At 40.3% G+C, this 22,738-nt stretch overlaps 1 protein-coding gene across 4 annotated transcripts in view; it reads left to right on the forward strand.

The window, feature by feature from the left end:
* BABAM2 (BRISC and BRCA1 A complex member 2) overlaps positions 1 to 22,738 on the forward strand; it is a 404,982-nt gene that overhangs the window by 127,391 nt on the left and 254,853 nt on the right. For all 4 annotated transcript variants that reach the window (XM_082745160.1, XM_082745162.1, XM_082745163.1 and 1 more), the window contains one exon: positions 17,596 to 17,670. In XM_082745160.1, the coding sequence (XP_082601286.1) occupies positions 17,596 to 17,670 (75 nt within the window). The remainder of the gene's footprint in view (positions 1 to 17,595; positions 17,671 to 22,738) is intronic.

Raw genomic sequence — 22,738 nt, forward strand, 5'->3', positions numbered from 1 at the left:
ATTCTTGTGGTTGTTGGTACCATTTAGTTCCCTGTGGGCCTTTGGATTGAGGGTCTTAGTTCAGCGCTGGCTTTTGGCTGGGACTGCCCTCAGCACCTTGCCTCTTCACAGACCCCCTCCATGGGGTGGCTTGCAAGATGGCAGCTGGCTTCCCCAGAGCAAGCAAGCGGGAGTGTGTGAGTAAGGCAGACATCATAGTCTTTATGACCTAATCTTGAAAGTGACGTCTCATCACATTTGCTGTGTTCTGTTTGTTAAGTCCAGTCCATATGCGGGGGATGTGGGGGGACGTACACGAGAGGGTGAATACCAGGCGCCATCGGGAGCCACTTAGAAGCAGCCTACCTCCCTCATTTATTGTTTGTTGTTTGTCTTTCCCCACTGGAATGTAAAATTTCAGGAAGGCAGGGATCTCTGCTCTGTTCACTGTTGTATCAGAAACACCTAGAGCAGTACCTGCCATGTTGTTCAGTTTCTATAAACATTATTGAATGAATGAATGAATAAACCTGATTTGAATGAATGAATGAATAACCTAGTTAATTTAATCATAGAGTAACTTTTAGGTTCCCTTCTCTGTCTTACCTCTTTCAGGTTTCACTTAGTCTTCCTTCTGTTAAGTTAAATATGCTTCCTCCCATTTTATTCTTCAGCCTTTTCTTAAAGGACATGTTTCCTAAGATCTTATATGTGATTAATGCCTTTGAATCAGTATGTCTAAAATTGATTGTTACAAATCATCTTGTTTGTTCAGTTCAAGGTTTTTTAAAAAAATTATTTTGTTTATGTTACTGTGGCAAAAGACACATAAAATAAAATTTACCACTTTCGTTATTTCTGAGTATACAGTTCAATAGGGTCGAGTATCTTCACAGTGTTGTGCAATGTATCAGTAGAACTTTCCCATCTTGCAGATTTGAAACTCTGGACCCGTGAAGTACCAATTCCCCTTCCTTCTAGCCCTTGGCAACTACCTTTCTGCTTTCTGTTTGTGTCATTTTGAGTCTTTTAGATTCTTCCAATAAATGGGATCATGCAGCATTTGTCCTTTTGTGACTGGCTTATTTCATTTAGCATGATGCCTTTGAGATTCACGCAGGTTGTAGTATGTGACAAATTTCATTCCTTTTTAAGATTGTGTAGTATTCCATTGGAAGTCTATACACATATTGTTTATCTATTTACCCATTTGCGGACATACGAGTTGCTTCCGCCTCTTGGCTGTTGTGAACAATGCTGCACTGTGTAAGGGTGTGATAATATGTCTGCAAGATCCTGCTTTGAATTCTTTTGATGATATCCCCAAGAGTGGGATTGCTGGTTCATATCACCAATGCTATTTTTAAGTTTTGAAAAACCTCTTTACTATTTTCCCAAATGGCCACACCATTTTCAGTTTCCACCACCAGTGCAGAGTTTAAGGCTTTCAACTATTGATGATTTTGCATCTTGAATCTGTTCCCATGGATAGTCAGGAAAACTTTGTTGAACTTAGTCTGTCCTCTTATCATAGCATTTTTCTTATTAAATAATCATCTTTGTTCTCCAAAAACAGATGTTAGGTTAATTTGGCATGACTTCTTGGTGAACCTGTGTTGTCTTTAGTGCTGATAGACTCATTTGAAAACGGGAATCACTGTCAGAACTAATTGGTCTTTAGTTTTTAGGATTTTCCTTCCCACCCGATTCACCCTTTGAATATTAAGGCTGAATTTAAATATATCCAGTTTTGTGGCACATTTTCTGATCTAAAAGTTTTTAAATTACAGTTGACCCTTGAACCACATGGTGGTGAGGGCACCATTTCACCCCCTTTACCCCCACCACGCAGTCAAAAATCCACGTATAACTTTGGATTTCTCCAGAGCTTAACTACTAATAGCTTACTGCTGACCGGATGCCTCTAACATGAAAGGTCATGAAAGGTCGATTATATACTGTTTTCTTACAGTAATGTAAAGAAAATGTTATTGAGAAAATCTTAAGGAAGAGAAAATACATTTATAGTCCTGTACTGTATTTATCAAAAAAAAAGAGAAAAATCCTTTTAAATGGATCCACGCAGTTAAAGCCTGTGTTCAAGGGTCAACCTTATTTTCATTGGCTCAGCTAATACTTGACTCATAGTCCATCTAGATGTTGAAGTTTCAGTTCATTTAAGGCAGCTAGAGAGTTTAAATTTATCTTGTTTTGAAAACTTTGTATTTAATGTGAACTGATTCTTCATTCTTCACCTAAAAAGCCGACTACTGCTATACTTACCCCAGTTTATTTTGATTTGCTGTTGAGTAATTTGTAAACTTTAGGGCAAATGGGTATGGATTCTGGGGAAGTAAAGAAACTGAGAATCCCATAACAAGGCAAGGTTAGAGGTTAAGCTTCCAGGAGAGCAGGCCTAGGAGGGCCTAGTAGAAGTGGGAGCTGAGACTACAGAAATGAAAAGATAGGCGTAGGAGTTCATCACTGGTCAAGGAACAGAGTATAAAGGTGTCTTGAGAGATGAAATACATTCAAGTTTGGCAGACTGACTCAAGAATGCATTAAAGGGCAATCTGCTAATGGAATCCAAAACTAGACCAAGAACCCGGGCAGTAAACAGAGGGCCCTGGCAGAAAGCAAGGAACTTGATTTTGAGTTTTGAGCCAAGAGTTTTTGAACCTGGGACGTATGAGTTTCCTTTTGCTGCTCTCTAAAAAACTGCCACGAACTTGGTGGCTTAAAACTACACAGATTTATTATTGTTACAGTTCTGGAGATCAGAAGTCTACAGTGGGTCTCCTTGGGCTAAAATCAAGGTGTTGGAAAGGCTGTGCTTCTTCTGGAGACTCTAGGGGAGACTGTTTCAGGGTACTCAAGAAATTGGCAGATGTGCTCTCAGAGGTATCTTTGAGAAACTGGAGAAGCAGAAAGATCCTAGAAGACTGGGACGCCTGGGTGGCTCAGTTGGTTAAGCGGCTGCCTTCGGCTCAGGTCATGATCCCAGCGTCCTGGGATCGAGTCCCACATCAGGCACATCAGGCTCCTTGCTCAGCAGGGAGCCTGCTTCTCCCTCTGCCTCTAGCCTGCCACTCTGTCTGCCTGTGCTTGCGCTCTAACAAATAAAAAAATCTTAAAAAAAAAAAAAAAAGATCCTAGAAGACTGTAGAAAGTAAAAATGTTGTGGAGATTTTTAAAAAGAATTATACTCAGGTCTTTTATGTGGATGATTTGCATACTTTTTTTTTTTTTAAGATTTTATTTATTTATTTGACAGGGAGAGAGAGAGAAAGAGAGAGAGAGAGCACACACAAGCAGGGGAAGTGGCTGGCAGAAGGAGAGGGAGAAGAAGGCTGCCTGATGGATGTGGGGCCCCATCAGGGACCCTGGGATCATGACCTGAGTTGAAGGCAGACAAGTAACCGTTTGAGCCACCCAGGCACTGCGTGATTTGCAAACATTTAAATAAGAATGCAGTAGTTGGAACCTCAGTTGGGTAACCAAGAAACAGTCATGGCAGTTTAATTTTACCCTTTGAAGGAAGGTAGATATCGTTGACTTAGATTATCTCATTTTTAATAAAGCATTCTGTCATTCTTCCTTAGGATTCTATTGACTGTAAGTTCCTCTCTTGGTTGTTTTGAATCTTTGGAAGAGCTACACCTAAAAGATTGCATGTAACTCTTATTAGCCATTCGGCGTCTTGTGGAATGTCACAGGGCTTTTCTTTTGACCCTGTTGTGTTTTTTTTTTTGTTGTTGTTTTGTTTTGTGGTTCACTGTTTTATTAGGACATTGAAAAACATGCTTTTCAAACTTTCTGTAACAGGGACTTTGAAAAGGTAGTTATTATGAAAGACTGCAGAATCTATTTAAAATTAATTTTATATTTTTATGCACTGGAATACTGCAGCAACCCCCCAGGATGCAGTTTGGTAGGGCTAAGCCAGTGCTTTACTAATGTCCATTTACAGAAAGTCTCCTCTACTAGTTTTGGGTAAAAAAGAATAAGCCTCCCCAAAACGGGGTAGCCTAAAAAAGTTTTGGGTAAAAAGTATACCAGTCACAGCTTTTGCTCTTAAGGATGTCAAAAATCCAGTTGAGGGGTGCCTGGGTGGCTCAGTGGGTTAAAAGGTTAAAGCCTCTGCCTTCCGCTCAGGTCATGATCTCAGGGTCCTGGGATTGAGCTCCACATTGGGCTCTCTGCTCAGCGGGGAACCTTTCCCTTCCTCTCTCTCTTCCTGTCTCTCTGCCTACTTGTGGTCTCTCTCACTGTCAAATAAATAAATAAAATCTTAAAAAAAAAAAATCCGGTTGAGAAGACTCAATATGCATTTGTGAAAAAATGAAATAGCAGAGTTGGATAGATGGTCTGAAGTGGGAGTACAGCGTGTAGAAGAATGTAAGTAGACCCAGTCACCAAGGAATGAAGTGACTATGGAAAGCTGTCCCCAATGAACTAGACCTGGTGGAGGCCATAGGGGAAGGGGACACAGCATGTTGGTGGAGGAGGGCAGTAGGCAGTGGCTGGAGAATAACTTAGGGGCGTGACGTGCACGGGGAGCAAGAATCGTAAACACACATATACGACTGGCTTACTTATCAGTAAATCACATTTCTTCTCTCTCTTTCTAAGTATTTTATTTATTTATTTAGAGAGTGTACACATGCGCATGTCGGGGAGGGGGGTAGGGGGAAAGGGGGAGAGAAAAACCTCAGGCAGACTACCTGCTGAGCGCGGAGGCTGATGTTTGGCTCAAAACCCTGAGATCGTGGTCTGAGTCAAAATCAAGAGCTGGACGCTCAGCTGGCTGAACCACTCTGGTGCCCACATCTGTTATCTCTTATTGGAATATTGAAGCCTGAAGGCTTTTTGTATGAAATAAAGTTATGAATTAAAACATTAATATGCTCTCCAAATTAAACACGGTGAGATCAGTATGTTCTTCCTGGGCTAAGTGTAAATCCATTTATTTTGGACCCGACTAGCCCATCTGATAAATACTCTTGGTGATGGTTCTAAGACTGTGCGCAATTATTTAATACCTTTGGATTACAAAATGCGGTATTCTTTTGAGAGGGTGATGACTGCTTGTCATCAATGAAAATTTCTTTCTGCCACATATATTTACATTCTTCACTTTCCTCTTCTGTTCTAAAAGTGTGAGGCTCTTAAAAACCTGAGATGCCTCTCCGTGTTACTCTCACCTGGCAAAAGGAAAATTTTAACAGCCATGGAAAAGAGGGAGAGGGCTCTGATCTCCCGTGAGCCTTCTGACAAGCCTGCTAACTTGAAATTCAGCGTTCCCTCCATACCACCTCAAAGACACTCTTTTCCCCCCAAAACTTCCATCTAGAAGGTTTCAGCCAGTGCCCACTTGAAGGTACCATTTTTAAGAAAACCAGCAAACACACTTTGTTCTTAGCCTGTATCTTTTTATGAAGTCATTTGTCTTATTGGCTTGCCCATCTCCTGGAATGAGTAGATGTTAGTTTTGAACATTGTATTGCTTATCTCTGGTGGTTTTAGAATTTTTAGTAAGCATTGTTCTTTTTAATCCAGAGAAAACAGATGATACGTTGAAATTGTAAGCTTTTATGTCCAGAATGAATAATTCTCGTGTGCCTGCATGGTCAGGGTTATTTTTAAGGTATATTTATTTATTTAGAAATAACTATAGATTCGTAAGAGGTTTTAAAATAGTACAGAGGTCTTGTATACCCTTCACCCAGTTTCCTCCAGTGGTTGCATTTTACATATTGATGGTACAGTATAGAAACTAAGAAATTGACCTTGGCACAATGTATGTGTATGCCATTTACCACATGCATCATTTCCTGTAACTACCACTGCAGGCGAGACATAGAATTATTCCATCACCACAAAATTACCTGCTGCCTTTTTGAGCAGAGTTAGTTTTAAGATTAGAATGTTAATTTTGATGAATGCCACGATATAAGCTACAGGTGTTGAAATCATATATACTGTGTCGATACACCCTATCAAAATAAGGGTGCATTACCAGTTTTGTCAATGGGTAAAGTCTAAGGTCTCATTTTATATTACATATATCAACTGCCTTGCCAGCATTTCCTGCATGGGTCTGTTGTATCTAAAGAACCAGTGTTTGTAAATTGTAGCAAAGCACAGTAAAGAAATTTGTGATTTTTTTCCCCCCTTTGGCTTTTAATTCCCAGAACTCAAAGTTAGTTTATCATACCTAATACTTTGATCAGAGACATTTTTCTTTCCTGCTATGAAGTCAGTGTTTTGAGATGTTCCACAACCACATGTTTTCACATTTTTTACATATTAAAGAATACCAGAGGGTGATCTATGAGGGTTTTGGCAACATATTTTTTCCTTTTGTGGGTATTTTCTTAATAATGACATATACTTATATAATGGAGAATGTGAAGAAGTTATCTTTTTTTGTTGTTGTTGTTATTGTAGTTGACCCCAAATCCCAGCAAGATTTTAGGAATCTATGACTTATAAATTAAGCTCTGGCAGCATTTAAGAATATTGTGCAGAAAAGAAAGGAGCCATTCCATGAGGAGCTCCTCATTTGACTTAATGACCCAGGCTTCTGTCATCTCATCCTGCTGTGGTTTCCATTTGAGGGGAAGGTATATGAGGTTGGTTAAAAAAATAAACTGAGGCATATTAAAATTTTTAAGAATTGGAGCATATTCTACTGACCAAAGCTAGGGGGCAGGGTTTTTGTAGCAAAGACACAGAAGCAAAGCAGGGGATTTATTTGACTGGCTGTAGCCTAAGGGGTTGCATTACTTGGGAAAGCCCAGTTGACTGTTTGTGACTGATTGTTCTTCTTAATTTGGAGGCATTTATAGGAAATTATTGGCTTAGATTTCAGTTTGCTTAAGTCAGCTACCACGGCATGAGAGCCCCCTCCGTCTGGTGGCCTCCTTGGCTGATTACTTCTCTAGCATGTGTTAGAGTGTAAAGTCCTGCAGAGCAGAGGCCTGTATCCATAGGAAATATATTGGAGAGAGAGTGTTCTGGAAAACGGGAGCTTCAGATTCTAATTCTATCATTAGTTTTGTGTGTGTGTGTAACTAGGTTCTTTCCCTGTGTCACTTTCCTGGAGGTAACTCTTGACACAAAGATAAATGAGATCCTGTGTGTGGGAAGCAAACAGAATTAAGCAAACATGGAGTTATGTAATACAAAGTATTATTATTATCATTAGCCTTGTCTTGTAAATAGTTGAAGTGAATTATGGTAGGTAGGGGCTCCATAAATTCTAGGTCAGTGGTTGTTCCTGGATTATCTCTGAAAGTGCTGTTAATCGGAAAGTCCCTTATGTGAATTGGTAGAGGTTGGTGTCACTAAGATGTAGATAAGGAATGGAAAGCAAGGTGAAAGAAAAAGTTCCTATTTAAGAGGGAGAAAGTGGTGCTTATCTTTCCAGGACCAGTTCTGATGGAGTTCGGAGCTCGGGAGAGCAGACTGTAGGTTATCAGGAATGTAAGTGGAGAAAACAAAAAGTAAAGACAGTAGGTGTAGACGTTTTTGGAGAAAGGAGGAAAAGTCATATTGTCTGGAAGGGGCAGTGGGGTCCCATGATCAGCCCCTACTAACCAGATGACATGTATCCGATGCCTTCCTGTGAGGAGTGTGCCAGGTCCATGGTATTTGGTGGCTCAAGTAGGTCTTCAGGCATTTGTGACCGTGAGCATCTAACTGAATGTGGGGATTAGTATTGATGGAGCAATGTCTAAAGCTGTGCCGCCCAGCGTAAGAGCCACTACCATACTTGCAAGGTTACTCCGAATTGACATCTACGCAAACGTAAAATACATACCAGCATTCCAAGAAGTCATACAAAAATGATCTCCTTACCAACTGTTATATTGTTTACATGTGGAAATGAGAATATTTTGGATATATTGGGATATAGTATTAAAAGTGATTTCACTTGTTTCTCTTACCTTTTTAAATGTGGCTATAAGAAAATATTAAACATCCTAAAGTACTCATGGATGTGCACACCACATTTGTGTGTTGTACCATCTTTCTCTTGGAGAGCACTGGTCCAGAAAGGTGGGAGAGGAGGGCCAGAGTGCTGAGAGAGGGATCAGAATATCTGGGGGACCCGGAAACATGGGGCTTTTTCCCGTCCCGCCACGAGGATGGAGTAGGTGTTCTGGCGATGCCTGTCAGCCTTCTGTGTGTAGCAGGACATCCCAGGGGCTTCTCTCATAATCCCTGTTGAGCTGACGAAGCTTGGGAGTTATGGCCTAAAGGCATTTGACTTGTAGACTGGGGTAAACTTGCACTTGCTCCTTTGAAAAGGGTGTAGTGTGGTAGTCCGCTGTGTTACACACGCTTCTAGAACTGACAGATTTGTTTTTGTTGTTAACCACATGGAACTATTAGGAGTTGAACATGATTTAAAATAAATGAACCCATGACAGGGGCTCACAGTTTTGTTGTGTTCGCAGTGGATTTGTTACACCGAATCTTGACCTGTACGCCAGTTGGCGTACTTAGGATCTTGCTAGCGATAGTTTGTATCTCAGATTTTGACTTCATTCTTAAGTAGTAGTATGTGTGTGTACCCAATTTAGAGACCTTAAAGGTGAATATGATAGCTTTTCCAGTGTTATTGACATGTAAAAGGAATTTTGTTATTTTTTTAAATAATAGTACCAGTAGGAAATTCAGCCTTCTTTAAGCAGCAGGGTGCATCGAGCGGAAAAGACCGGTTCTATGGAGGCATGTGAAACACAAAGGAAATCCTTTCCATTTCCTTTGCCTGTACCTTACGGAGCATCGGAGCATCGGAGCATCTTCTGAAGAAGGACTGGAATCATGCCTCGTGCCACCTCTCCCCATCCCCCCGCCCTGTCCCACCCCTGCTTCTGTTTGGGAGGCCACGTGTTTGTTCTGAAACCTTGGGTGCCCTGCTGCATTTCCTCCTTGGCCATGTAGATATAGGGAGCACCCTTTACATAGATTTCTCAGCGTTGAAAGGGATCTACAAGGGTTTTTAAAGGACCAGATGCTTTCTTTCCATATAGTAAGAGGAAAAAGGTGAAGGATCCTGTATAAGAAGTGTGCTATCAGGAAAACTTCAGACTATTTTATGGCTTTGGGAGTGTGTACATATAACTTAAACCCCCCTGCTTTCTAAAAATGTTTCCTAGTTTTTCAATTATTTTCAGTGAATTTATGGTGCTGCTTAACTCTCTTACCATAATGAAGCATGGGAGTAGTGTTGACTAGGTCAGAAGGCACAAGCAAGACACAGTTCTTGCCTGGGAATGTGGAGTTAGCACAGAGAAAGTGAGGCTGGTTTCCTTATGAGTAACCGGTGGGTCACATGTAAGTTTTTTCTCATGTTATCTAGTCAGAAGAATCAAGAGAGTGGAAGGTACAGAGAAAGGAAGATGAAGCAGAAAGTGAGCAGAGATAAGACAAGGAGAAACTGCTGAGGGTATTCAAGTCTTTCGAACTGAGGCTGGGCTGTGTTTTTAGTCTTAGATTCCATGAGATACTGCATAGCGTTTTAAGAAATTATCTTTCTTTTGCTCAGGTGAGTTTGAAATGGAATTCTGTCATCTAAAATGCAGAGCCCTAACTCAGTTACTTCCAAAAGCGTGCTCTGAATATCCCTGTCAGAGTATCACATCATAGTATTTTGTTCGTCTACTCAGAGGAGACTGTAAGCTCCGTGAGGCCAGAGACTGTATTTTGTTTGTCTTACGATCTCCGTCACCTAACCTGGCACCTGGCACAGTAGGTGCTCAGTAAATATATGTTGAATGAATGAAGGATTGAGTATGTGAATTATGAACATCTCAATGTGTACACATTTAATTTGAAGATTCCCTTTTTAAAAGGTTTTATTTATTTGCGAGAGAGTGGATGTGAGCAGGGAGAGGGTCAGAAGGAGGGAGGGAGAGAGAGAGAGAATCTGAAGCAGACTCTACCCTCAACACGGTCCCTGATTCAGGGCTCACCCTCATGACCTTGAAATCATGACCTGAGCTGAAATCAGGAGTAGGATGCTCAACCGATTGAGCCACCCAGGCGCCCCTGCAAATTCCTTTTTAAAAGTTTTTGAGTGGGAAATGTATTCATATTGTTGAAAAATCAAAATCTGTTAAAATATTGAAGTGAAAAGTCTCTCTCCCATCATTGTCTTTTGTCCACCCAAATCAGAGCCACCGTCCTTCTCTTCCTCCACCCTAGATGAGCACCGGTATAGCTTTTTTCTAATGTACCATTTCAGAGTTTCTATATGCACATAAAAGGAAATACAAATATATATATATATATATTCCCCTTTCAATGCATATGGTAACGTATATTATATACCATGTTTGGCATCTTGCTTTTGACCTAACATAGCTTAGGGATTTTTTTTCCAAATATAGGGAGCTCTTTCATTCTTGTACTTGTCATTTTGCATCTGTTCAAGTAGGTCTTATTATCAAGTAAGATAAATAACTAGAAGAGGAATTGTTAGATCAAAGATTATGTGTGTTTATAATTTTAATCTCTAAAATTCCCTCCATAAAGTTCATATTAATAATTTCTTAATCTAGCAGCAATATATAAAAGTGATTATTTCTCCACAGTGTTGTCAACAGTGTATTAACATACTTGTAGATTTCTGTCAAGTTCCACTTTGCATAATGGCCCGGTAGCTTCTGGACTAACCTTTCTACACATAACAACTCTAAGCTCTGGACAGAACATAATGACCTGTGCCTGAAGATGCCGGATGTGACTTAAAGCAGTTAGATACTGTATAGAAATTGATACTTGGTAGAGAGGAAGGCGGAGCTTACGGGACAAAACCAAAATATCAAATATACATGAAAGTAGAGTCCTAGAAGGAGAGGAGAGGAGAAAAAGAGGCAGCAGGGAAATCTTTGATGAAATAATGCCTTGATATTTCCAAATATGGTGAAAGACATAAATTTACAGATTCAAGAATCTCAACAAACCTAACCAAGAAAAATGCAAGTCAGAATACTCAAAACCACACGTAAAGAGAAAATCTTAAGTGATCACAGAAAAATGACACTTTATTTGTAGGTGAGCAGTTATTTGAGTCAACACTTGACATCAGAAACAGTAGAGGAGAGAGCACAGTGCAGTAATACCTTTAAAGTGCTGATTTCTGCCAGTCTGTTTGGTAAAAAAAAAAAAAAAAAAAGATATTCACTTTAGTTTTAATTTGTATTTCTTTTTTTATTAATGAAGTTAAGCATTTTTTCATGTTTAAGAGTTATTTACATTTCTTTTCTATATATTCATTGCCTGTTTTTCTCTTGGGTTTTTTAAATCTTTTTTTCATTAAGGGTTGTTAGCTTTTTGTGATAGGGTTGCACGTACATTTTCCTCTGTCAGTTGTCTTTTGACTTTGCTGATGGTAGTTTTTTCCCATCCACAAAATTTTTATACTCAGGCCATCAAATTTACCCATCATCCCCTTTATGGCTTCTGAATTTGGAGTCCTATTTGAAAGACATTCCCTGCTGCAAGGTTATAAAGGCATTCATCAATGTTTTCTTCCTTATGGTTTCAATTTTGTACACTGAAACTCATAATCCACTTGGATTTTATCCTCATATATGCTCTGAAATGTGGATCTGACTTTATTCCTAGATGGCGATGCAGTTGTCTCACATCATCAATCATACACTAAATGTATTTGGCCCTATTTCTGGACTTACTATTCTGTTTATTGATTTAATACCAGTATTACTGTCCTGTATTTCTGTATCTTTATTATCCGGTGTAGCTAACCCCCTCTCATTGCTTTGCTTCTCTGAAGTTTTCCTGGCTGGTATTGTTTATTTTTCCACATGGTCTTATGACTTGGCTTTCTGTGAGTTCCCACAAAGTAGAGAACCCCAAAGCCTAGATAGGTCCAATCTTCCTGAAATATCAGAGCACTTTGCTCTTTCTTGCATAGATTTTTTCATAGGTTGTAACTTATAGGAGCACTATTTTGATTAATGGCTGACTTGCCCACTAGATGAGAAGCCTCAAGAGGGCAGGGGCTGTGTTTCTTTGACTCATTATATTTATAATGCCTTGCTTAGGGCCTGACAGACACATTTTAGGCTATTACTCCATACAAATGAAAAGGGTGAATGGATCTTAAGTCTTGAAGTTCACCTCTGATTCTTATTGCTCTCTCAATGGCTGTTGTCAAGTTCCTTGACTGTTCTAGGACTAAGTTTTCTCATTTCTGAAATAAGTTTAAGGGAATTATATATATTAAAAAGGGCTTTGGGATAATAAATAATGTAACATTAGAAAACATTTTGTAAAGTGTGAGATGTTGTGAAATCCTAGTTAGACTGACTTTGGCTTTCCTTTTCATATGTAATGGGTAATTACGCATTTGCCAAGGAATAGTCTGTAGACTTGGGCTGTTGGTTGTCAGAGTCCACTTGAAGAATCACCCTTATCTGACTGTCACCCTATTAAAGTTGTAGTCGTTTTTGAGTGTTTCTTCACTTGTAGCTATCCAAGCAGTCAGTTTCAGATGACAGCTTGTTTGTTGAGAAGAAAGTGAAATTTCCCTTTACCGAGCAACCTGGGTCTGGAACCCATTCTGCACGAGCTGTCTACCTGTCAGTGCCGTCATGTGGCACAGCTGCTGTTACCAGAAGAAAAGCTCAGACCTCATAAAATGCCAAAATTGCCAAAACTCAGAGTCTTGTTAGTTTAAGTTACTTGCCAATGTACTATAACTTGAAAAAAAGGAAGGATGCACATATTTATTGCTAAGCTGGGGAAATTGCCATTAAGGCAGTTGGCAGAATGGCTGACATTTTAACAGTCATAGGTCAGATAATTTTCTGCATCTATCCAAGAGAAGATTTGACCAAGGACTGACAAAAAAAATCAAATTATTCTGTTCACTTGGCTGCATCTAAATGTCTCATTTTCAGCTTACAGGAAAGATTGCTATGGAAGCAATCTTTGACGTTACAACAGAGTGACCGTAAATTGCTTGAATAACTGTTGGAACTTCGAATATAAAAACACAGAAGAAGTCATCTGAGGTAGAACTCAGAATGGATTTTTCACTTATGTTTTGCTCCTTATGGAATTTATAGCTTAAGTTTTATATTAAGACATGTTTTAAATCAGCATTGACTTAGTTACCCAGAAGGAGATTACTTCCAGGTCACAAGGAAAATCAGTGGCAGAACTGAAAACCAAATTCTTGAGTCGTAGTTTTCAGTGTTTCCAACACTGTTAGAAACAAGTGCTAAGTTTTCTTTATTCTCTCACTGGCAAAATAAAGAATGTATAGTCAGCTGGAAAGTAGGAGATCAAAAAGCACTTTCTGTGGTTTCCAGAGCACCGAATTCCTTTCACAGCCTTAAGTTTCTTGTATTATGTCATCTGGTTGTATAAATCAATCCATTGCTGATAAACACAAACTCCTATTAGTCCTTGGATCAACTTGCCTTTTATTATGAGTTTAGTTGTAGAAATCAGTCTTTTGCCAATAAACATAAATTTATATTAGTTTTAGGATCAACATTTTGAGAGGGGATAAAGTAGGGATTGTCTAAGTGTTTTTAAAGGAATGTTGGTCTAAAATAGCCGGTAGAATAAAAATATATTGTACAAACTAAAATAGGGCAAAAGAGCTAAAATGTAGTACATGGACCAAAATAACTAGCAGTTCACATGAGTCCAAGTGCTAAATATGTAATTATATTTCCCATTTCCTTATATGTACAAGGCATGTTTTAATTTTTAAATCCCACATTTTACTCCTTTTATTGTTTCCAGAGGGGGGGGAAATGTAGAACAGCCATTGAGTCTAACATGAGAGTTTTGAGGTTGCCATTTTAGTTCACCAATTGATGTTGTATTCCAGTAGGTAGAAATGGCTGTTTATTGATTGTAGATGGTTTGTGTCTCTAAATAGAAAATGATGGTGAGTCGAGTTTGATTTATTATTGTCTACCCAACCAACTCCCTTCTGCAACATCTTCTAATCCATTGGTACTTGTGAAAAAACCTCTCAATATCCCCAAGAATGACTTAACAAACATTCCATGTAGTTGTGGTCATCATTTCGGTGTTTGCTTCTGTTACGAGTGATTGTTGTACACCCTACAGCAGTTAGGAAAAGAGGGTTTCTGGGCCCCCTCTGATCGGTGTTAGTGCTTGTTTGCTCCTTCTTGAACATCTAGGCCTATATCTGCACCTTGAACATCTAGGCCTGTATCTGCACCAACCCTTTTTATTTTTTTTTTAAAGATTTTATTTATTTATTTGACAGAGAGAGATCACAAGTAGGCAGAGAGGCAGGCAGAGAGAGAGAGAGAGAGAGGAGGAAGCAGGCTCCCTGCTGAGCAGAGAGCCCGATGCGGGACTCGATCCCAGGACCCTGAGATCATGACCTGAGCCGAAGGCAGCGGCTTAACCCACTGAGCCACCCAGGCGCCCTGCACCAACCCTTTTTATACTTGGTGTTCTCTTTGCCTGGGATGTTTTCCCTCCACATTCCACATGGTTTTTTTCCTCATCTCTTTCGCATGTCTGCTCAGTTGTTGCCTTGTCAAATTATTCTATAAAGGAGCTAAACTGTACCATTTGAGAGTTTTCAGCAAAGGAGGATCCTAATCTGATTGATGTACTGAAAGTGTTGCTGTGTCTGCGGAGATGGGAACAAGCTTCCGGATGAAGCAGCTGGCGGTGATGGCAGCGGCCTAGGCTGGAGATAGCTGTGACTCAGATCAGGTGGTTGTGCTGTGGTGAGAAGTGGTTGGACTAAAGATCCATCCTGCAGGTAGGATCGATAGGATTTGCCGCCACTTTGAATGCAGGATAAGCAAGAAAGAGAGGAGTCAAGGATGCTTCTGATTTTCTTGGCCTGAGGGATTGAAAGAATGGAATTGCCATTTACTAAAATGAAGACTATCAGAGGAAGGCAATCAGGAGTTTGGTTTCATTCGTGGTGGTTGGATAAAGGAAACAAGGAAAGGTCTGGGCAGAGATAGAACATTTGGGAATCGTCAGCCTATAAATGGTATTGAAAATCTTGCGCCTAGATGAGATCACCTGGGAAATGTCAGGAAAGGGAGAGAGGAGGCTGAGCTGTGGTGGTGTTCAGAGGCTGGGGCGGCCGTAAGGAGGGCTAGTGAAGTCAAGTCAAACCAAGAGAGAGTGGGATCCTGGAAACCAAGGGGAGAATGTTCCAGGAAAGGAGAAATAATCAGCTTGTACTGAGAGAACAAGTAATAAAATGAGCACTGAGAAGTGACTGTTGGATTTGGCTGTGGGGAGGTCATTGGTGACCTTGACTGGTTGGGTGGGGTTGACTGGTGGGTGGGGGGATGGCTGACAGGAGAAGGTGCCAGAGAGAATAGTAAAAGAAGAAATAAAGACCAGTTCTTTAGAAGAGGTTGTATTGTGAAGTAGAACAGAGAAATGAGATGGGACCTGACGAAAGGTAGGAAATTGAGAAAGACTTTTTATTTTATTAAAAAAATATTTTTTTGGTAAAGGCTTTTTAAATGATGTTTGCATACTTATGGAGTGAGTGAGTAAAGGGAAAAATTGATTATATAGGAGGAAGAGTGGGGACAGTGGTTGGGAATTGTCTTCTTTGATGAATGTCCCTTCCTCTGTAGCACTGTACCAGCACTCAGCGAAGACCCTTCTGTTCTTCCTGTACCCCCCAACTTCCCACTGGGCTGGATGCCCCTCTCATAAGCTCCCTTATCATTCTGTAGTGCTTTATGTTCCTATACTCACCTCTTTTAGTCTATGAGCCCCATACTTGGGTCCAAAGAATCACACTCAATAGGCAGTGTTAGTTGTAGAGTCCTCTTGGAGCTTCACAAAACGCCCAAACCATACTTTTCTAGTAATCTTGGACTGTAATAGAATGTGAGAATTTTATTAGGCTCTTTCACAAGCCTTCTCTTCCCCCCTGCCATGGTGAGCTGTTTGTAGATCCCTAGGTGGCTCCTGACTAATCTTTCAAGTAGCCCACACGTGTTGGCGTGCCCAGGTCCTGTGATTCCTCCTGTTTCTTACCACGGGCATTTATCGTGGCCCAGTGGCTTCTGTGAGTTGCCTCAGTGTTGAGTCTGTCCATTTACTGCTCTCATTTCTGCTTTTCATGTCATGGGGTTAGGCTTGTGGCATTGAGGAAGTGCTCTGTCCTTAGCCAGAGGTCGATGCAAGTTGAAAGATGTTGTGAGCAGTCAAACAACGAACCTCCGTGCAGATGGTAGTTACCAGTTTTATCTTTTGAGCTCAAGGTTTATATTTCTCTTTGCTTTTTTGGGGTTTTAGGTCGGAGTTTAAAAATGGCGGCCAGTTGTTAGGGTATTTGTAGAAAGGCGTGGTGATGGGTGTGGAATCTTCTCTAAGAGGTGTGTAGGTATGCTTATGTGCCTTTGTCCACCAAGCCAGAAAAAAATATTTGTAAATGCTGGCTGTGTTGAAGCATGTGTTGTAGGAGTTTGGGGTGCTTGTTATTTTTTTAAGGGGAGAAGGCAGTGGAGTTACTGGGAGCTCTTCAGTGTTCCCCAAATATAAAAATGATAGAGATCCACTCTTTACAATAGTTCTGGATCATCCCTGAAGTTCTTTGTTCAAAAAGCATGTCCTAGGGAAACCCAGGGTGTCAGAATCCCAAGCTGAACTGCAAGCTTGGCTGTGAGAGAGGTTGGAAGGCCCAGGACCCCACCAGCTCTGCAACCTGCTGTGTGGCCTTTGCAGAGGTTCTTTGGAACCCCTGGGTGTGTGATGGCCCAACCGGAAGGCCCCTTCTCTACACTCTGACCAAGGTTTTTTAAAAGCAATGTGATGCCTTAGCCATGCCCAGCATAAAACAAAACAAAACAAAACAAAACAAAACAACAAAAAAACCTTGATGATTTGCCATCATAGTAAAATGAGAGGAAGATTTTTTTCTTTCACATGAGTTTTTTTTTTCCTCTTTAAAAAGAACATAGAAGTTATTATTTAGGCTTAAATGTTTTAAATCTCTAAACCTCTGTACATCTTTTTTATGGAGACTAGTTCATAGAATTACTGAAAAATATTAGTTGGTGATAGTGATGTTAATAGATTGTTCAAGAAATTAGAATCTTATTTGGGATACCGACTGATAGACTGCTTTCTCTGGGCAGAAGTTTGACCTTTGTATGTACTTCCAGACACACTGTAAAGGATAGTGAGATACGTCAGTTGCCTGTGGGTTATAAATCTTATGCTCTGAGTGCTTTAGTAAAAAAGAAATGAATCAAAGGGAGAGGTCTGTCTCTATTGCTTAGATTAAAAAAAAAATCATGCATTCATGTATTCTTTTTACACTTAGAAAAACCAAAAAGGTAATGTGACATTATAATTTTATTGCCCATTGAAAATGCAGATTTAAAAATTCTAATTATGCTTTTAGTAGCTAATAATTCAAGAATTCTTTTTGATCTTTCCCTGCTTTCCAACCTTCTTTTCTTGCTAATGTTAGGAAACCCAAATTGAAAATGCCTCCAGTTTGAACAGGTTGAACTTGTGGCCTTGGCTATAATTGTCACTTCACAATCAATTTCTTATTTTAATCTTATTATTATACCTTTTGTCCTACAGACTGGTGAATTTTCAGCTCGTTTCCTTTTGAAGTTGCCAGTGGATTTCAGCAATATTCCCACATACCTTCTCAAGGTAAAAATACGTGCTCTCACATATGAGCTTTTAAATGTAATTATTTAAATGTAAATGAGCTTTTAAAGTAATTTAACTTCGAATATTTGTATGATTGGCTTGCCAGCATCTCTTTCAGGCAATGAATTTATTGAAAGTATTTATTATATGAAGATTCACTGAATTTGTTATTGAAAAATGAAAATAGTAGTCCTACAAGTAATTTCAAAACGAATTTTCCTTGTAAGGTAAAATCAGTGTAAGTAAACTAAATTTGGGGGAAAGTCACTATTAGTAATCTTACTGGGAGGAAAGACTCTTGTGGAAATTACATAATAGGCATTCTGTCTCCTGTGCTAAAGGGCATCTTGTTTTCCTTATTTGTATCAGCAGTTCATCTCTGGCGCCTTCGCAGCTGGTCTGTTGAGAATCTGTTCTGACCAGTGTGTATGGTGCTGTTTGAAATGTGATGCAGACAAGCTGTGGCTGGGAGAGCAGCCACTTTGGGGCGGGGTGGGAAGATGCTCTGCACAGAGGAGGCACATTCCAGGTGACTAGGCTCCAGTTAGTGTGAAGGAAAACCACGTGGACCAGGGAGCAGGTTCTGAACGTGAGGCCTGGGACCATCACAAATGAGGTTTTTGGTTGTGATTTAAGCTACGGCTGGCTGTCTTCTGCCCCGTATTTCAACCCGTAGTCCTATAGCTTTAGTCTAATGTAAGAAAAGTTTCTGCCTTCCTAATTTGATGTTGTTCAGAGTGTCAGTGGTATTTATAACAGTCTAGAGAGAAGATAGAAACCTCGTACGAGGGCGCCTGGGTGGCTCAGTGGGTTAAGCCTCTGCCTTCCGCTCAGGTGATGATCTCAGGGTCCTGGGATCGAGCCCTGCATCATGCTCTCTGCTCATTGGGGAGCCTGCTTCCCGCCCCCCCCGCCTGCCTCTCTGCCTACTTTTTGATCTCTGTCTGTTAAATAAACAAATAAAATATTAAAAAAAAAAGAAACCTCATACAAGTTTTCCTGTATGTTGTAGTAGTTACACATAATATTAGATACTAATCTTATTTTTTTTTTAAGATTTTATCTATTTGTTTGAGAGAGAGAGAGAGAATGAGCAGGGAGAGTGGCAGAGGGAGAGGGAGAAGCAGACTCCCTGTTCGTTGAGCGGGGAGCCCGATGCAGGGCTCCATCCCGGGACCTCAGGATCATGACTTGAGCCGAAAGCAGGCGTTCAACCAACTGAGCCACCCAGGTGCCCCAGATATTAATCCTGATAATGAATGGAAGTATGGTCTGGTGGAATATAAACTATAGACTGTAGAAGAGATCCGGGAACACTTTTTCTCATACATTCCACTGAAGTGGGGAAATTGTTTTCTTTTCCCTTAAGTAAAACATGGGATTTTGTGCCTCATTAAACTTTCATTTTTAGTTTCTGGTTGACTAGTTTTCCACTTCGTATCCAAGGGTTATAAAGTGCAAGTGAGAATGGAAGTCAGCAATTTATGTTAGTTTCTCCACCCTCCTGTTGTGGAAAATATACATATGAGATCTGTGATTAACAAGCATAATTAATTTGGTTTTAGCAATTATTATGCTCTATTAGAGTGGCAAGCAGTCTCCTTGGTAACCCTTAATCGCAGACTCATTGACCTCCGTGTATTCCAGTTAAAACTCAATTTCAGTTCATTTAAAACCAAATTCAGTAGTATATAAAAGTACATTGTTTGTATAATCACTTTAATCCATAAATTTACAGTTACAGTATCTTTGTTTTGATTCATTGGGCCTTAGCAGTTTGAACGGTTTGTCTTATTTGAACCTGCCTCTGCTCATTTTCTTGAGGGTCAAAGGAAAAAAAATCCTTCTTGGATTATAATCTAATTTTTTTCTCTTCAAATTCAAATTTCCATATTTTCTGTCCTAAGAGTTCTAACTTTATGTTATTATGTCCTTACTCTCCTTGCCGGTCAGACAGGAAAAAAAGTGGAACCTATTTGGCAAAATAGGAAAGTGTTCCCTCCCCCCACACCCCAAAGTACTACGAAATGGCATTTCTACTGTAGGCAAAATGCCTACATTGCAGCACGGATGTCTTTCTGCACCTTTAGTCTGTGCAGAGAGAGTAAAGGAACAAGACAGACAGACAAACAAAAAAAGAAAGAAACTGTTGTATAGCACAAAACAACCAGGAAAAAAAATACCTGCATCCCTGAAGGAATCCAGAATACTTGTTGAAAATTTTAAGATCTAAGTTCCTAAAGTTGGTCGTATCATAACCATTTAACATTTGGCTGTACTACTCTGAAAACCAAGTTTGCCTTAGGAGCTAGTTTACATATTATTAACATGTGGATGCTTCTAATCTGATTATCAGGCTGCTGTGGATAGTCTCAGTCCCAGAATAAACTCTTCAGATTCCTAGGTTGAGGACACTGTTTGCCAGTTTCAGTGTAGTTTTACATTGCCTTCCCAAAGAAATCAAAGGTCAAGTAGAATAGCAGGGAGTTTGACTGCATCCTGATTTGCTACAGTGATGTCATTATGCCACCGTGAAGCCACTCACAAGTTTACATTTCCAAACATACGTCTTTTATCCACTAATAGAATTTTTTGATGTTAGAATGACAAAGTCACTTAGTATTCAGTAATAGGATCTTGCTTAATACTACGCTTTAGGCATATATGATTCTTACATGGGATGGAGTGAGTTTATTCTGAAAATAGGTCCTGACTTCAGTGTCTAAATTTTATTCTTAGACGAGGTAAGTCAGTAGCTTAGATAAATCATTTACGTAAGAACTCAGTCAGTAAAACAAAAAAATAACTTCTGTATCAGTTAGGATTCTTTTTTTGTGGGTGGTAGAAATCCAGCACACTCTAAATGAAATGGAAAATGTAGCTCAAATCCTTTATTTCCATAGTCCATATAGCAGGAAACGGTTCCCATGTTGAACGGTCTACAGATAGGCATAGATCAGCTTTCCCGGGTCTGTCCCACTTGGGCCAGGTCCGCATCCTTGCCCTTCTCAACTGGTAGGTTCATGTTGAGAAGTTGTGATCCCCAGGATAAAGGGGGGATTATTGAAAGGGCAAAAGTGTAAGATTCACTACAGTTACTAAAGCAGAGAAAGATTGTTTTTTCTTAAAGAACTAGTCATGAGGCTGAATCATATGTCATTAGAAGATGCTGCCCTTGATTTTCTTCAGGATGTGGTGAAAATTGACTTATATATATTCTTGTCTTTATTCTTATTCTGAGAATTATTAAACCTGAGTATATGATGCTGGGAAAGCCTTTTTTTTTTTTTTTTAACTTCAGGAAAAACATACTCTGTAGTGAGATAACTAAGGAAAAGTTCTAGTTGTCTACTAAAATTTATCATCTGAGCAACAAGTACTCAGAAACTCAGAATATAGTGTTTTGGGGAGAGGAATAACTTAATTTGTAAACGTGGTATGTATGTGATTTAGCCTCTTAAAATAATAAGCCGGTTTATTCAGATATAGTCAAAATTTTATAGTTAGGACCCCTGTCGGTAGCATCATACAGAAATATCCAGGAAAATTGCAGTGTCTCACTGCACAAGAGGGCAAAATAGTAATCATTTCCTGCTTATAGTAGATGCCACAAACATAACCTTTAAAAAATATCAGTGCTAATAACTTTTATTTGTTTGATAAAACCATATTGTTTATATAATTGTCTTGGTCCAACTGCTCTAACAAAAAACACACCATAGACTGGGCGGCTTAAACAACACATGTTTATTTCCCACATTTCTGAAAGCTGGGACGTCTCAGATTGTGTCACCAGTGGATTCACTAGTGTGACTAGGTTGTAGACAGCCATTTCCTTGCTGTATCCTCACGTGGCCAAGAGAGAGAGCTTCTCTCTCAAATCTCTTCTTAAAATGCTGCCAGTCCTATCATGAGGGCTCCAGTCACAAGACCTGGTTACTTCCCAAATACTGTCGCCTTGGGGATTAAGGATCATAATATACATTCTGGGGGGATATTAAGATTTTATTTATTTGAGAGAGTGAAAAAGAGTACAAGGTGGGAGAGGGGCACAGGGAGAGGCAGGCTCTCTGCTGAGCAAGAAACCCAATGTGGGGATCGATCCCAGGACCCTGAGATCATGACCTGAGCCGAAGGCAGGCGCTTAACTGACTGAGTCACCCAGGCACCCCTAAAAATTCACTTATAGAAGTAATCGAGGGTGCCTGGGTGGCTCAGTGGGTTAAGCCACTGCCTTCGGCTCAGGTCATGATCTCAGGGTCCTGGGATTGAGCCCTGCATTGGGCTCTCTGCTCAGCGGGGAGCCTGCTTCCCATCCTCTCTCTCTGCCTACTTGTGATCTCTCTCTGTCAAATAAATAAATAAAAATCTTAAAAAAAAAAAAGTATTCTGATAGTTGCTATCATGTCTTCACACTTGGTACCGTGGCACCCTAGCCCAGTCCAGAGGTAGGACCGTTACTAGTTTACTATGACTGAAGAACTTGGACTTCTAGTTTCTACGGGAATCTTCTTGGCATCATTTCATTTCATGTGGTCTGAAGGACCACTGGCTGCAGGTTAGTCCCCCTGTGGTGTCTGAATCATGACACAGTATGGAAGTGAATTGAAAGTGAAAAAGCTAAAGTTGGCCATCTGGGTCAGGAGGTGAGGTTCTCAGCCTTCTCATCCTTCCTCAGAAGCTGCCGTGGCTACACTGGTCAGGCAGGGCACGCTCAGGGCAGGGTCGTGGCACACAGGTCCTTGTGTCAAACAGAGGCAGAAGACAGGAATTAAGGTCCAGTTATCCGGATAGGTTCAGGGGCCCAGGACAGGCAGAGTGTGTCAGGGAGATATCCAGAATGGAATCATACATGGCCTAAGAAGGTCATTAACCTGGATGAGCACATCTAAGACGACTTGGTGCTGAGGTTATCCTGTGTAGGAGCTGCCTCCCAGGTTACACGGGCGTTGACAGCCGCAGCTACTCAGAGGGACGGGAGGGTCAGGAGAGAGGGCATCTGGCTGGATGACCTAGGGCAGGAGGTGGGGAGAGCTGCAGGGAGCCAGCAGCCAGGAGCTTCAGCTAG

The sequence above is a fragment of the Mustela nivalis genome (assembly GCF_964662115.1).
Source record: "Mustela nivalis genome assembly, chromosome: 8".
Lineage (NCBI taxonomy): Eukaryota > Metazoa > Chordata > Mammalia > Carnivora > Mustelidae > Mustela > Mustela nivalis.